Source organism: Dipteris shenzhenensis, chromosome 15, assembly GCF_047967505.1.
Source record: "Dipteris shenzhenensis isolate YYH24624 ecotype China chromosome 15, Dip_SZ_1.0, whole genome shotgun sequence".
Taxonomy (NCBI): Eukaryota; Viridiplantae; Streptophyta; class Polypodiopsida; order Gleicheniales; family Dipteridaceae; genus Dipteris; species Dipteris shenzhenensis.
In genome coordinates, this window is record NC_141610.1 from 21,421,374 (window position 1) to 21,438,503 (window position 17,130).

Sequence of the window (17,130 nt, forward strand, 5' to 3'; positions counted from 1 at the left end):
TGGCACCTCTCCTACATCAAAGGAGGTAACTCCTAAATCATAGGAACTCCACAATCATAGGCACCACCCCATGTGGGGGCCTTTACATTACATCATCACCTGTATCATGGTCTATGGCACTAAGTGTGCCTCTTCTATACACACACACACACAACCATATGACTGCTAGTGGATGCACACATGCACCTAGCAAGCCCTTGATCACATATATCCCAGCATAACCTGACCTCCATAACACTAGCCGTGTTATGTCCATATTAGTTATGTCCATGTATGGACATAACACGTGCTTTTCTCACCTTAAACTTGAGCCTGTAAAGCCTTCTCAATTATTCCAAGAGATAGGACTGTTGGACTGAAGTCCACATTCCTTAAGGAGGTTCGTCAAAGGAATAATTAGGTTTGAGTTATCCCTCACTGACTTCCAATGAATGTTATGTCATGTGCATGGTGTACCTAGGGTTGGATACTAGGTAAACGTGGGTTATGGGATGGCATAGGGCTGGATGGCTATTTTAAGCCGAGATTGCTATATATAGAGATTGGTTCATATATAGTGCTCTCTTTATATGGAGGGAGCTATTCATAGCATTGTGCTATCTATAGCGGGTTTCCTTCTATATAGAGGGAGGGCCAGTGCTATTGTGTAGATCAGTTGAGTGCTCCTCAACTGATGGATGGGGCTTGAACCCAGGCCGGCGGGACTTTGGCCATCTACATGGCAGATCATAGGTGGTGTATAGAAGGTCTTCTGGATGGCTCAGGTGGTATGGGACGCCTGGGTTAGATACAGGCCTATGGATGAGTCGAGCTGTAGCGCATGTGCTTGGGGGTGGTCGGGAGGATCGAGGCACCTGTGCTATGATTCTAGTTGTATTGAGGACGAGATTCTAGGTTAGTGATAGGGTCAGATCCTGCGGGGTCATGTCATTTGGTATCAGAGCCATCCTATCACAATTGAATTCAATGCGAGGTATGCAGAAAAAATGTGTCCTAGGTATTCTTTTTGAGATTGCTCTTGCAAATCTGAATTTCCGCTCATGTATGCACTGAATTGTTGGCTGATGATTTGCGCTCATGATTGGAAGATTTATGGAAGAAATAGAAGTCCATAGGCTGTGTGCTCTCTCTCGGTTGCTACGTGTTTGGAAATCGAGATTCCCTGAGAAGGGTAGGCCTTGATGTTTCATCAAGAGATATGAGTATGTGTTGTTTTTGACCTATAACTTCCCATGCTTGGGTTGTTGATGTGATTGGCTGTGTGGGGAAGAGTGGGCTGGTTAGGGAAAGCATTCCCTCTAGGTTCTCAAGGATGAGATTCCTACCCTAGAGACCTAGATTTGCTGCAGTTGAGAAGGAGGAGGAAAGAGAGGGCATTCATAAGCCAGAGAGCGCGGCTTGTCTAGGAGATTTGAGCATCAGAGACAGGGGCGATATGATTGGGGCAAGCGCTTGGATTTGGGAAGGAGTGTATGACTTGATTTTAGCACGTTTTGGCTATTTTTGGCTGGCTGGAGAAAAGAGGGACAGGATCTATTAAAAGCAAGACTGTTTTTATGGTTAAAAAGCAGGTTGCTTTTTTGTTTTTCTCTAGCAAGGAAAGCACTTGCTCTAAATCAAGCACCCACCCTAAATTTGCCTAGCTTTTGATGGCCCTTCCTGGCTATTTATATACCCGGGATTCCTCTCTCTCTCTCTCTCTCTCTCTCACTTCAGCACTTCAGCGCATCAAGGTGAATTTCCCACCCTCTTTCCATCTGAAATCAGCCTATCAGATTCCACCATCTTTCTTGCTGTGCTCTACCCACCTTCTTCCTTTATTCAACGTAGCACCAGATTCTCTTTTGCTAGTGTGAAGAGCACATGTTTGGATGCAGTTGCTTTTCTTCTAGTCCCTCTCCCATGCGAGATATTTTCCAGCCATGGAAGGACATCAAACTAATGACACACCTACATTGGATTACTGTTTTATTGAGATGGAGGACGAGGCTACATCGGAGATTATTCCTCGTAGACCTTATGACCTGCTATGAGAGATGGATTCCTTGATGGATGAACTTTGGGCAGCTCTTCACTACTATAAAAACCCTCAGTACAAGAAAAATATCGAAGAAGGGTCATGCTGTTCTAAATGTAGACATCTTGTTTTAGAGTGCTCGACTGGATCTTTTGAACCACTCTTGGTTCAAGAAGCTCCCCAATTTTGTATGAATTATGTTCTAAATTGTCTTGTTATTAAATTGACAGAGTTTTGGCTATGATTTGTAACTAAGTGGCATTTATAATTTGATTGGTTTTTTTTAAATTATATAACGTGTAATTTTGTTCCATATATCTTGCAGTTTTTTTGATATATGGTACATTGAGGATGCCTAAGACTTTGTTACATCTTAAACTAGACTTAACTAAGACAATTGGATTTCCCTTTCTCGAATCTTGGTGCGTAGATTCCTGTTTGGTTTCTATTTGAAGTTTTGATCTCGATGTGATTGTGAGTTATGACGTTTCTTCGAGTTACCGTTTGGACATATGAAGATTCTTATTGATCAGACCAGGAGGAGTCTTGTTGGAGACCTTCTTTGAATCATGTCCAAAGGTAGGGTCATTTTGATTCTCACTCTTTTAGCTCGAGGTCATGGATAGTCAAGATTCAAGAGTTGTTAGGGATGCTACCTACTAGTTTTCTTCTTTGACCTCTTGGTTGGGGTATTGTAACACAAGGGGGTGATATAATCACATTAAGAAAATGATTGAGAACAGATTTGCCACCCTGACTCAATCTGGGACCATCTGAGTTGAAGAGGGATTGGCTACCTGATTCACTCATATTGTCCACTGAGTTTTTTTTTTCTTGCAGTATACTTTGGTGGTATGGGACACTAAGGTATGTTACATTAAAGATTCTCTGATGTGGTGGTATAATCCAGCATGAAATAATACCCAAGGACCTCTAGGGTGAAGTACAAGTAGGCTGAATTGAATTGGGGGCAACCTGATGAGATTTTTTACGAGGGCTGAATAAGATTCTTTACCCTGAGAGAAGCCATGTATTTTTTGGTTCAACCCTGGAGCTCCATAGTCTAGACTCAATCTCAGGGAGGGTTACCGCATCTCTTCTAATGATGGTCTGTCAGTGCCTTGTTTGGAACTTGATGTTCCTAGATAAGAGATCCTAAGGATTGGATGATCCTGTGATAGAAGCAGTTTATTGTGCACAAGTTTATACAGGATATCCGATGGTGGATCTTATTTTAAGAGATCTCAAATTTTATATTTCTGTAGTCTTTGGATCATATAGGATGTTATTCCTATAATGGTTGACTAGATATATGTCTAGCATAGTACCATTGACTGGATATAGCCAATTGAATTTTTACTGATTATCCTCATGTAGGGGCATTTCGAGGATAGATGAAGGGGACCATATCTTTGGTCAGGATTTTGCCCATTCATACTTCCATGAAGATTCTTCCATCATGAGTTATGAACGGACACCGAATTGTTCTGCGATGGAAAGTCTGTCATGTATTTCAACCCAAGAATTTAAATTACAAGGGTATTCCGTTAAGGGATTTTTTGAATACTAAGTAATTCAAGAATTAGGGTTGATAGAAATTGCAACCCAAAAATTGACCTCGAGGGGTTCAATTGATGGGGTTGTTCGAACAATGATTCCTCGATCTCAACCTAAGATTTTTGAGTTCAAGGATACTCAATAGATAAGGCTGATAGAATCATTTACCTTCAAGTATGGATTTTACCATGCTTGTGTATGGGCATGTCAACGGAATGAACTCTGTGGATTCAGGCGTTACTAGATTTCTCTAGATTCAGGCGTTCGAAATCCCATCTTATAAATGTCTTCCTCACCTATACAATATGGTGGTAGGTAGTAACAAGGTCAAACTGTGTAAAATAGGTAGCTCCTTGCAGTCTATTAATCAAATCATCCACTCTAGCAAGGGGACAGTTTTTTATTCTAACTTCATTCAACTTTTTATAGTTCACCATATTCTCCAACTTCCATCCTTCTTGTGCTTCAATAGCACTGGAGCACCCTAGGGAAAAACTGTCAAGATATATGTTCTTCTTCCATTTGGCTCATCCTATGAGTTCCTAGAACTAACTCTATCCGTTGATCTACCATCCTAAAGGGTGGTAACCGAAACAAATGGAAACACATCGGTAAATTCCATTTTAATTTTTGCAATTGCTCGTGGTTCTTGTGCATCTGACTCAGAAGGTTCATCAACATTATTCACTTCAGACACAAAATTATACAATATACACTAATACACGTCATGTTCAAGATTGGCCATCATATTAATAACTTCCAACGAGTTTCCAAGGGTGCAAGATGGGACATCAAAATCACCTTGCAATACATAAGGTGCACCCTATTTAACAAAAGTTAGCTTATGACTATGCCAATGAGCTTGGACATTCAACTTATGCAACCAAGTAATCTTCCAACTTCGTAAGCCATTCCTCCAGCTCATTTGGGGTGCGTGTGTCACCTTTAGACTTATGCACTGTGAGCTTCTCCTTGACATATTTTAGAGCTTTTTTTGCCACCCCCAAACGTGCGGGCATCATCATGCTTAACGTTCACGTCATAATGAAACTACATCTCATCATGGATGGATAGAGGTAAGGCATGGTATGAGTACAAAATCTTTGGACAGACTATTATCAATATCAGATGGGTGTCCATAGCCAATACCCTATTGAAATGTAGAGCTAGCAATGTAGTGCATGGTCTATGTACGGCTATATGTGCTCATTGACAAAGCACGAAATCCTAGAAGTACAGTCTTGCCAAATGCATCTGAGAGTAGGAGTTACATACCGGCAAAGTGAGAGGATTGATCTTCTCCCAATATTGTGGACTGCTATGTGAACCCCATGCCTGAAAATGGACTACTATGTGAACCCCATGCCATTTCAGGCATACAGGCTAGTGTCATAAAGACCAATACCCGTGGGTCGGTCCAAAATGTATGGCTCCATGCACAAGGGTGTAGAGAACTGTAAACTAGATGCTGTCCTTAGCCTCAAATTTGAAAAAAAAGGTGCTTCTCGTTACACAAAATGTGTCCTCAATCCCCATATTGTCTTACGTTTTTTTTTGGGCACGTGTCATGTGCATGGTATACCTAGGGTTGGATAGCAGGTTAACGTGGGTTACGGGATAGCATAGGGCTAGATGGCTATTTTTAGCTAAGATTGCTATATATAGAGATTGATTCATATATGGTGCTCGCTTTATATGGAGGGAGCTATTCATAGCATTGTGCTATCTATAGCAGGTTTCCTTCTATATAGAGGGAGGGCCAATGCTATTATGTAGATCAGTTGAGTGCTCCTCAACTGATGGATGAGGCTTAGACTCTGGCCATCTACATGGCAGATCATAGGTGGTGTATCGAAGGTCCTCTGGATGGCGGGCTCAGGTGATATGGGATGCCTGGGTTAGATATGGGCCTATGGATGAGTCGAGCTGTAGCCCACATGCTCGGGGGTGGTCGAGGGGATCGAGGCACCTGCGCTATGATTCTGGTTGTATCGAGGACAAGATTCTAGGTTAGTGATAGGGTCAGATCCTACAGGGTCGTGTCATCTAGTATCAGAGCCGTCCTATCACGATTGAATTCAACGCGAGGTATGTAGAAAAGATGTCTTCCAGGTACATTTTTTGAGATTGGTCTTGCAAATCTGAATTTTTGCTCATGTATGGGCTGAATTGTTGGCTGATGATGTGCGCTCATGATTGGGAGAGTTGTGGAAGAAATAGAAGTCCATAGGCTATGTGCTCTCTCTCGGTTGCTACGTGTTTGGAAATCATGATTCCATGAGAAGGGTAGGCGATGAGAAGACTTGATGCTTTCAGCAAGAGATATGAGGATGGATCATCTCTGACCTATAACTTTCCACTCTTGGGTTGTTGATGTGATTGGCTGTGTGGGGACGCATGAGAGTAGGCTGGTTAGGGAAAGAATTCGCTCTAGGTTCTCAAGGATGAGATTCCTACCCTAGAGACCTAGATTTGCTGCAGTTGAGAAGTAGGAGGAAAGAGAGTTCATTCATAAGCCTAGAAAGCGGCTTGTCTAGGAGATTCGACCATCAGAGACAGGGGCGATATGATTGGGGGCAGGCGCTTGGCTTTGGGAAGGAGCATATGGCCTGATTTTAGCACGTTTTGGCTATTTTTGGATGGCCCACCCTAAATTCGCCTAGCTTTTGATGGCCCTTCCTAGCTATTTTTATACCCGGGAATTCTCTCTCGTTCTCATTACAGCACTTCAATGCATGAAGGCGAATTTCCCACCCTCTTTCCATCTGAGATCAGCCTATTAGATTCCGCCATCTTTCTTGCTGTCCTCTACACGCCTTCTTTCTTGATTCCACGTAGCACCAGATTCTCTCTTGGGAAGAGCACGTGTTTGGACGCTTTCTTTCATTCCCTTTTCCTTGGGGAACCTCGCCAACGATGCGATCATCATCCTTGTTATGCCAAGCCTGCAGCATATCAGGATCCATGGATGCAAGAAACTCCGTGATATATACTAATGACTCTTGCACAGGTCCATTGCAATACTTAGTGACCATTTATATGCATAATATGGTAACAACATGTTACTTAACTTTAGCATGCTCTCAACTAAAACATCCACCATGCATACTTACTAGAAACCACATTTAAAAAAAGAAGCCCAAATGTCCCTTTCATCAAAGAAACGGGCCTTTGGGCTTGTTTTTTCAACATGGCCCATCTGAAAAGAAGAGGCCCCAAACACCCCTTTTGTTGAACATGGGCCATCTTCAAAAATAGGCCTGAAGAGCCCTTTCTTTGACAAAAGGGGTTTTTGGCTACTTTTTTCCATATCCCCAAGCCCCATTCATTGAAGAAAGGGGTCTTTGGGCCTTATTTTTCTTCCATGGGCCATGGAAATAAAAGAGGCCCAAAGACCCCTTTCTTCGACAAAAGGTGTTTTGGGCTATTTTCTTCTAAAAAGAGAATCCAAAAATCATTTTTTTTGAAGAAAAGGGTTTTTGGACTACTTTCACGTGAAAAAGAGCAGCCCAGAAAACCATTTTGTTGAAGAAAGGGGTTTTTGGGCTGCTTTGATGCAACCTAAAAACCCCTTTTATTGAGGGCTTCTCTTTTTAACATAAAAGAAACCCAAAAATCCCTTTCATTGAAGAAATGGGCCTATGGGCCATGTAAAAAAGAGAGGACAAAAGACCCCTTTCTTCAAAGAAATTGGATTTTTAGGCTGCTTTCCTATGAAAAAGAGCAGCCCCAAAACCCCTTCCATCGAAAAAAGGGATCTCTAGGCCCTTTTTTTTTTTACATGACAGGGATTTTGGGTTGCTTTCACGTAAAAAAAAGCAGCCCAAAAACCCCTTTCTTTGAAGAAATGAGTCTATTTGGTCTATTTGGGCATTTAAAAGCCTAGTAATTTTAGGGTTAAACCTCCCTTCAAAAGGTAAGTGTATAAAATGCACTTCTAAGGTTCATTTAATTAGAGATCCCTATACCTTCTTCCTACTACTTGGAATAGACTAAAAGGAGCCAAGGACCACATTGGTCTAATAGGGCATTTAAAAGCCTAGTAGTAATTTTTTATCAAACCTCCTTCAAAAGGTAGTTAATGTGGTCTATTAGGGCATTTAAAAGCCTAGTAGTAATTTTCGATCAAACCTCCTTCAAAAGGTAGTTGTATAAGAGCTCATTATGCATTGTGAAGAATGCAAGCTGTCTCTTCAAAGATAGCTTTAGGTTGCTCTCCCGCTTCCTCGCTTTTCCAGACCAAAGATGTTTGGGCGCATTCATTCATGAGGCAGTCAGAGACCGAGAGCGTTTACTCCAATCACAGAGACAGGGGCGAGGGACCTAGTAGACTCTTCTCATACTATGATCACAAGATCCTTTTAGCTGAACCACGTAGGCTCTCACCCCACGGGTCTTCGGCATGAGCATGACCCAGAGCCAATGACACGGGATATCTGACAAGGGAGGGACAAGCAGATTATACTTGAAGACATATGTTCAGGATTAGAGTGCGACTGACAGGGGTCACCGTAGCCCTAGTCCGACATAAAGCCACCGCCAAGAGACCACACCAGGCAATGTCTACGGACGACTGATAGCACTCTATCTTTGACTTTATACTAGCACTGTCCCACTGATCATTGGGCCCACCCTCTTCCTTGTGAAGGAAGGCTTCCGTACCTGCAACATTGGACCGAATTTGTTCTGCCTTGTACTTAGATGACATACAGTGATAGTGGTGATGGGGAGGCTCCTATTGATGTTATGTCAAGACTCTTTATTAATGTATTGATGTTCTTATGGCTATGTAGCATGTAGTATGTATCATGGGTGTTGATGCTCGTTTAGTAGCTCCACCCTTTCAGCTTTTGTTGTATCAGGTTTCTCAGTCTCATAGACCCATCGGTCTTTTGAAGACTTTAATAAGCTCTCTTTCTTTCTTTCTCCTCCTCTTGGTCTTAAGTGGCCTTAAGTTTTGTGTTCTTCCTCTTGGTTGTTGCCACACCTACAACTCCCATCCATGCTGACGCTCTCCCTCTCCTTTTCATCCATTCTCCTTCTCTTTCCCCTATCCCCCTTTCTTCCACTTCTCGTGCAGCAACAATGTGATGCATCCGGGACTTACGGAGTGTCACTATGGACAGATGGGTGGTGAATTTGCCTTGAACCAACAGTAGCATCGGCTTAAGCCCTCCATCAGCACCAGCTCAGTTTCCAACAACAAATTAGGGCTAGAAAAGAGCTCAACATGTGCATCTCGAGCAAATAGGGGGTGCAGGTGCTGCTGCTATCCATCTAGTCTCCTCTCTAGGTGTTGGCCACTCTGAGGGATAGATCGAGGAGGTTCCCAACTGACGGGGTCAGTCAAAGGTGTTGGGTGATCACTCCAACCGTCCCCCCCTCCCAGCAAGGCAACCTATGACAACAAGCGGCTGACAAGGCCTTGTTACGTGTCCCAACAAACAAGCTCCCTTCGGATAAGAAGACATAGACATCTCCCTCATAGCCGTCTCATTGATGACTCTTTTGTGTACTGCAGCCTATCCAGATGGCCTTAATCGTCCCCTGGCCCATCCAGCAGCCCCTCAACCTGGAGGTCTGCCTATCTGGCTGCATGCCTAACAGCTGTATGCCACATCATACATAGCTGATGTATGTGACATTCCCCTTCTGCTTAAGATGCAACATGGTCAGGCTTTCCACTCATTGCATCGGCCCAAAGAGCAAACTGAGGTTGCAGGGTCACTAGGTGACCGTCTCTGTACTCGGCATTGGACTTGTAATATGACTGCTGATCTGCTGGGTAGTAGCTCCGATCAACAGTGTCGTGACAACCAACTGCTCATGGTGCTTCAGCAGGATGTCTTGCTCTGGAGCGATCTGGACTGGTTTGGCTGAGCTGTTGCTGCCGGAAAGCCACACTATGAGCCTGCTCTTCCTGTCTCTCTCTGCTCCTCTGCTGTAGGATTGAGGTCGTCACAAAACCGTAACCTTGCAGATATCACATATGGAGAAAATGGAGACTTGGTTTCTAGAGACTGCTTGATTTCAAGAACAAATTCAAAACACACAGGATCTCAAATTACTGTTATCCTTTCATCCTGTGTAGTTACACTACCAATAGTCTCCACAAGAACACTTTCCGTTCTTGAAAACATGAATGCGGTTAGAATCTCTGACAACAATAGTTCGCTGCTCTACTTTGGATATAAGTGCTGTAGCTGAATGGCAGTTCTTACAAACCCAAAGATTCTTTACAACATGTATAGGCACCCCCTTGGGCGTATTAATCAAGGCACAAGCAATAGCCAGCTTCTCACTGTGCCCACATAACTCAGATTCTTTTAGATCATCAGATATGTCCTGGGACAGCCAATGTACATCTGGTACATATCCTTCATCCCTCATTTTGAAAGAAAGATCTTCTAGCTTTGCATGTATAGAATTGCTTTGGGAATGTCCTGTATCCCCTAGCAAAAACGAATGCACAATTCCACCACCATCAGTCCACCAACTCTGTCCTGGCTTCTTCCATGCTTGTTCTTTTAGTCTCATTACCTCAACCTGCTTAGCATCCTCCTGCATGTGAGCATCTGCATAGATGTTAGACATAAAGACATAAGCTGCAGCATCCGTTTTATCTAGTTCCACGGCATGTTCAAAAGCCCATCTTCCAAGCTTCACATTCCCCCACTTCCAACAAGCACCCAACATAGTATGCCACAACACAAGATTAGCATTGAACGGCATCTTCTTTATCATCAATACTGCCTTGTCTAATTGGCCTGCACGGCCAAGGAGATCAACCATGCAAATGTGGTGCTCAATACTTGGAGTGATGCCATGGTCTTTGCTCATGGCCTCAAAGTATGTCTGGCCCTTCTCCACGAGACCTGTGTGACTACATACAGCAAGAATGCTAAGGAATGTGACCCCATCTGGTTTTATGTCTTCTGCTCTCATTCTGTCAAACATAAGAAAAACGTTTTCACTCTCTCCAAGATGGGCATACCCTGCAATAATTGCAGTCCATGAGACTGCATCACGAACTGGAAGTTTGTCAAACACCTCCTGTGCTTTTGCAAGGAAACCACACTTTGCATACATATCAACCAAGCTGCTGCCAACGAAGGGATTTCTTTCCAACAACACCTTTCTCGCAATCTGAGCATGTATTTCTCGGCCCTTCTCTATGGCTCCTATGTTGCCACAAACTTTCAAGCTAGAAACAAACGTGACTGCATCTGGAGGGACTCCCTCCAATTGCATCTGTTCGAAACATTTCAGTGCGTCCTGACCAAGTCCATGTTCAGCATACCCTGCAATAAGTGCAGTCCACGAGACTGCATCTCGAACTGGAAGTTTGTCGAAAACTTCCCGTGCGTTTGCAAGCAAGCCACACTTGACATACATATCAACCAAGGTGCTGCCTATGAAAGAATTTCTTTCCAGCAATCCCTTTCTCGCAATTTGAGCATGTATTTCTCGGCCCTTCTTTATGGCTCCTATGTTGCCACAAGCTTTCAAGCTAGAAACAAATGTGACCGCATCTGGAGAGACGCCCTCCAATTGCATCTGTTCGAAACAGTTCAGTGCTTCCTGACCAAGGCCATGTTCAACATATCCTGCAGTAAGTGCATTCCATGAGACTGCATCTCGAACTGGAAGTTTGTCAAACACTTCCTGTGCTTTTGCAAGCAAGCCACACTTGGCATACATATCAACCAAGGTGCTGCCAATGAAAATATTTCTTTCCAATGACCCCTTTTTGGCAATCTGAGCATGTATTTCTTGGCCCCTTTCTATGTCTCCTATGCTGCCACAAGCTTTCAAGCTGCAAACGAATGTGACTGCAGTTGGAGAGACTCCCTCCAATTGCATCTGTTCAAAACAGTCCAGTGCTTCCTGACCGAGGCCATGCTCAGCATAAGCTGCAATAAGTACATTCCACAAGACTGCATTTCGAACTGGAAGTTTGTCAAATACTTGCTGTGCTTTTGCAAGCAAGCCACACTTGCCATACATATCAACCAGCGTGCTGCCAACGAAAAGATCTCTTTCCAACAACCCCTTTCTCGCAATCTCAGCATGTAATTCTTGGCCTCTTTCTGTATCTTTCAGCCTAGCACAAGCCTGCAGTAAGGCCACGAACGTATACCCATTAGGGTGCACAGAATCCTCCTGCATCTTCTGGTACAGTGTTAAGGCATACTGTAAATCCCCACATTCAACATAACCTGTAATAAGAGAAGTCCACGAATACTCATTCCGATCAACCAACCTATAGAAAACCTGTTGGGCATCACACATTTTTCCAACTTCCACCAACATTGGGACGAGGTAGTTCCCGAGTGAATTATGAGCTTCCATCCCAATTTTGCGCAGGAAGGCATGCAAGCGCAGAGCATACGCTAGATTTTTGTTTCTTCTGCACTCACGCAAGATGCGTGTCAAGTTTTCAACCGAAGGCGGATGGGGTATACGTTCCAGAGAAGCAAGGGCGTCCTCTAAGCTAAGGATCTGCCCACGACCAAGCTCTTGCAATTGTTGTTCTATGGGGCTATGCGTGCCCTTCTTTGCGGTATCCATTTTCTCGAGCGTGTTGTTAACCCAACTTGGATTGTAGCAGCCGTGTATCCATAGCGACTCCTTAGTGACTTTATGCTCGAAATCTGCGGCTCTTGGGTGTGTCTGCTATATTTGACAACAGATTCGTCAGAATTCAATCTACAGCAGATAATGATCGAGTTCAGCTCTCGTAAAACGTACTTTGCTGTGTCGGTTGTCAAGCCACTGAGAGGGGTCGGTGAAGTACTCCTTCCATAAGCGCTGGGCACGTGAGCTAACTGCTGCAGTAGAAGAGAGTCGCTTGTGTTGAAGCTGAAGCAAGCAAGCACGCAGAAGGGTGGTAGTTTTCTCATTGCAGTCGACGCGCTTCAAGAAACATCCCATGTATCTGGAGTGAGTGAATTACTGGAACATGCCCAGCAGGGCGGCTGTTCTTATCAGGCAGGTATCGGAGGAGTCCGAAGAATAGTAAGAAGCATGAATTGAATTCAAATTTGCGTCAAATTCACAAGTTCGTGTACAAAATGTGTAGCGAGTTAGCAGGACCTAGGACGGCTTCTCGGGCAGGAGGTTTGAATCAATGAATTCCTAAATATAAGGGGTTTTATGAAGGTTTAAAAGACACCTACAAGGTCGAGGGGAAGAAATTCTCCCAAAACTTTTGAGTAAGCCATCAAAAAATGCCCAAATATATGATGATACTATAGGGAAATCACTTCAAAAAAAAACTGGTTTTGCTCCAAGGTTCAATAAATTTCCAAATCTAAAAAGGAAGGGGCAATTTAAGAAGGAGGTTTCTCAGGCACCGCCCAAAAAACCTCAAACACAAATATATCCTCTTATTAAAAAAGAGGATTATGAGAAGGACAAGCACGAAAATCTTTGCTTGAAATGTTTAGGTAAAGATCATGCTGCTCGAAACTGCCCTAGAAACAACCAGGAAGGAGCTAAAGCCCCAAATAAACCTCCACAAAAACAAGTAGATACGGTGGAGGTATTGCTTCATAATGGTACTAAAGAGTACACTAAGGGAATCATGACGATAGCACCCACATGTGTTGCCTATCATTGGCAATGTGGCAGCCCACTTTTGGTCCTCATGATTTAATGAGCATGCATTGAAACATTAAGGGGCAAAAAGCAAGAATTCTGGTTGATGATAGCTTCACACACAATTTCTTGAGCTATTCATTAGTTAAGAAATTGAAGTTGCCTAAGAGTCCAAGTGTCCATAAATATGTGGTCTCTCTAGCAAAGAGCACGATAAAAAGTTTTGGCACACTGTGAATAATCCTAGAGTCCTTAAAAGGAAAATGTGAGTTTGATCTCACTTTTCTAAAATATGACGACGAGGAATCTAACAAATCGAGGAGCTTTCACTACTTGCTCTACAAGGGTAGAGTATGTGTCTTGGATATTAATGGCATTAGGCACCAAATTCTTTTGTGTGTCATGATAGTTTGAGTGGTGGACTCCTCGGAATTTAGAAGACGTATGTGCTTCTAAAATGATAATTCTTTTGGCCTGAAATAAATAAGGATGTCCAAGATTATGTATTGAAGTGCCAAAAATGCCAGGTCAATAAGGCTAAACACGTGAAGGTAGGAGGTCTCCTACATCCCTTGGAGATCCCATCTGGTCAATAGGAAAGTATCCCCATGGACTTTATTGTTGGATTACCTTGGAAATAGAGGAGGCACGACTCTGTGTGGGTAATTGTGGATCAAATGACCAAGATGGCTCAATTTATTACAACCAATGAAGAGGTTTAAACTCCATAATTAGCAAGGTTATTTGTGGGTCATATTGATAGATTGTATGGGCTACCAACCAGTATTGTTAGTGATTGGGATAGCAAATTTAATAGCCATTTTTGGAGGGCCGTGTTTATGAGGTTGGAAACTACTTCGAATATGAGCACCACGGACCATCCATAGAATGATGGTCAAATCAAAAGGTTTAATCAAGTCATTGAGGATAAGCTTTGAGCATATGTAAGTAAATGGCAAACTACTTGGGAATAGTATTAGTCCACATTAGAATTTGCATATAACATTGCCAAGCATTCAGCTACAAGTTTTAGTCCATTCGTGACGATGTATGGATTTCAACCTAGATCCTCAATTGAAGTGGACTCAAAAAAGAGAAGATTCAAGAAGCCAAAACCTTTCTTAATGATCTGAATCAAATGCTTAAATTAGTTAAAGATAGCATTAGAAAGACTGCCACACCCATAGAATATTGGACTTTGAAGTGCATGAGAAATTCTAACTTGGGGTGCTCAAATCTTTAGAATCCCTAAAGAGAGGTAAGTGTCCAATGTTGATAGGGTAAATCCAGTTTTCATGTAAGTAGGCTAAAAAGCCTCTAAAAAGGAAGTTAGGAGATGATGAAAATCTCTTTGGAAATGAAGTTCTAGTTGAATTCATTGAGCCTGCTACTTTACCACATGAATCATAAAGAATTTTAGATAGACAAGAAAAATAACAAGATATACGATATATCATGAATGTCTGGTTAAGTGGAAAGATAGAATTGAAGAGAGTTCAACATGGGAAAGAGTAAGCAATCTCTAGAGGAGGTTTCCTAATTTTGTTTTTGAGTATGTAAACCATTATTAAGAGGAAGGGAGTGTCACATAAACCATAATCCCGAAAGCATGCAGCTTGGTTATGGTGGCAAGGTAGGAAACCAGAGGGCTTGACAATTCAATGGTGACACACGTTAATGCCTAGGAATTTGTAGTCCTAGAATTAGAGATGGATGCCAAGAATGGTTAGAAGATTAAGGTCCCTTGGAAGGACACTTGGCATACAAGAGGGCCACATGGTATGCATTGGGCTTGGAGGGAGATTTCTAGAGAGAGAGAGAAAGAGAAAGAGAGAGAAAGAGAAAGAGAGAGAGGAACTCAAGATAGAGCTCTTGTATGTCGGATGAAGTAGGGACCACTTTGGGAATTGATGCTGGGTGGTCATTGTGAAAAAAATCCCTCCATGTTAGCTTATGAAACACCATCTACAAGCCACCCCAAAGTCAAAGGGTTACAAATTTTTGAGACATTTTCCAATGTTGCCACTAAAAAGGTTTATGTTAGAAGAGATATAAACGTATCTCATGGTATGGATAGTGTGTTAGTGATTTGGTAGATGAACATGAGAATGACATGAACAGGTCTCAATTGGACATCTCATCCAAAAGTGCAGGCATTGGACCAAGCAATTGGGACAATAAGGAAGCCCAAAATGGTCCTAAATATGATAGGAAATTGTAGGAATAGATGCACAATAGTTGGAGGACCTTTTCAACTCGTATGCATGCTATTGTAGCTAGTATTGCACCACACGCAATAGTAGGTTTGGACAGACATATGGATTTAGTCTAGATATAGGGTTTGACATAGGGTATGAGTCCCTAGACATACATTTAATAGGAAGGGTTGGGTTATAAACCTAGAGTTGATGAGGACACCACTCATCTAGACCAAAATGAATGAGCGATGAAGAACCAAATGAGTATCAAATATTTGGAGAAAATAAAAACTCCAAGAATATGGGCTATTGAGCCAAGAACCCCTCTCTGTGCCTGCAAAGAATAAGGCACAAGCAAGATGTCATTATACCTACCTATGATAATTTTAGGCATGTGGTAGCCCTTGTATAAATATATCTCCTAGTCACATTGATAATAACACATGCAACATTATACTTTAGATTTTGATCATGTCACAAAGCTCAATTAGGACACCGTAGTCTAGGACCATTCCCTCATATGTACTACCCCCCCCTCTCCCCAATCCACACACACCCCTCAACATAGTTGATGTGTATCTTTCTAATCTCTCTTGCATTAATATATGAGATACCATTGTTTCTTTTGTCATGTCTATGCTTCTCTCTGTCTCATGAATGTAGACATAATTATGGTGGTGATCCTATTGTTGCAATAACAAAATATTCCTCCTAGTATTGATGAACATCACCAACACTTTTATTGATCCTTTAGGGAAACAAATAACATGTCATTCCTTTAGTCATATAAATTTATAACACCTCTCATTCAAGATAGGACATGTCCTACACCCTCCTACAATTCACCCATAATTCACTAGAAGAAGAATGCACATCCAACTTAGGAGTAAGTAAAATAGTAGAGAGGAGTAGGAGAGACTCTGGTGGTAGATCACCTTGCCCTCCACTTTGAGAGACTAGACCGGCCAAGTGATCATACATTGTGGTGATTGCAGAAGCAAAAACAAGAAGCCAGTCCCATCACAACAAGTGACTCGACAAAACTACATCTATTAAAACTAGCATCCATAATTGATCAACAAATCATCTTGGAGATCTGTCAAGCTATCCCTTCCTAAATTCAATGGGGAAAGAAGGACAAGGACCCTCATACCCACTTGATGGAGTTTGAATCAAACTGCATGGTCTAAGGTGGTTTAAGAGATACACATAAGGTGGATGACTTAATTTAAATAGGCTGCTTCAAAACCTTGGACAAGCTCAAGAAAGCCTTTTAGAGAATTACCATGAGAGACAAGACCAAAACCTAAACCATGAAGAAGCTGGCAAACTTGATTCAAAAGATATAAGAGATGGTGGCGAAGGATGTAGGAAGACTACCAATACTCTTGAATAAGCTACTCAACATGGAGGGGACTTGCCAAACACTCTTGTTGGTCATTAGGTGGAGAAAGATGACAATGAGACCCTGGACATGACCACCAAGATCACAATGCAGATTGAGTGGGTACAAGGCATAAGAAGAAGAAGAAGAAAGGAGCTTTGTCTTTGGATTTAGACTCATAATATTTGAAGGAAGACTCAGAGGCTTAGAATATCCAAGTCCTTAACTCAGAGGCTTAGAATATCCAAGTCCTTAGATGAGGATACATCAAAGAAGAAGAGATCCAGAAAGAAGAAAAGAATCAAGAAAATAGCCATTACACCATCCAAAAGCAAGGCCAGCCTACGACTTAAGGTTTCATGCTAGAAAGTCTG

The 17,130-nt window shown here is 42.3% G+C and overlaps 1 protein-coding gene across 1 annotated transcript; it reads right to left on the minus strand.

Moving 5' to 3' along the window:
• Nucleotides 1-9,670: 9,670 nt before the first annotated feature.
• Nucleotides 9,671-12,679, minus strand: LOC147893528 (putative pentatricopeptide repeat-containing protein At3g11460, mitochondrial). Its single transcript, XM_087385772.1, has 2 exons — nt 12,326-12,679; nt 9,671-12,247 (listed from the first exon to the last, which is right to left on the minus strand). The coding sequence occupies exons 1-2, from the start codon at nt 12,506-12,508 to the stop codon at nt 9,671-9,673; spliced, it is 2,760 nt and encodes a 919-aa protein (XP_087241898.1). The 5' UTR covers nt 12,509-12,679.
• Nucleotides 12,680-17,130: the final 4,451 nt, after the last annotated feature.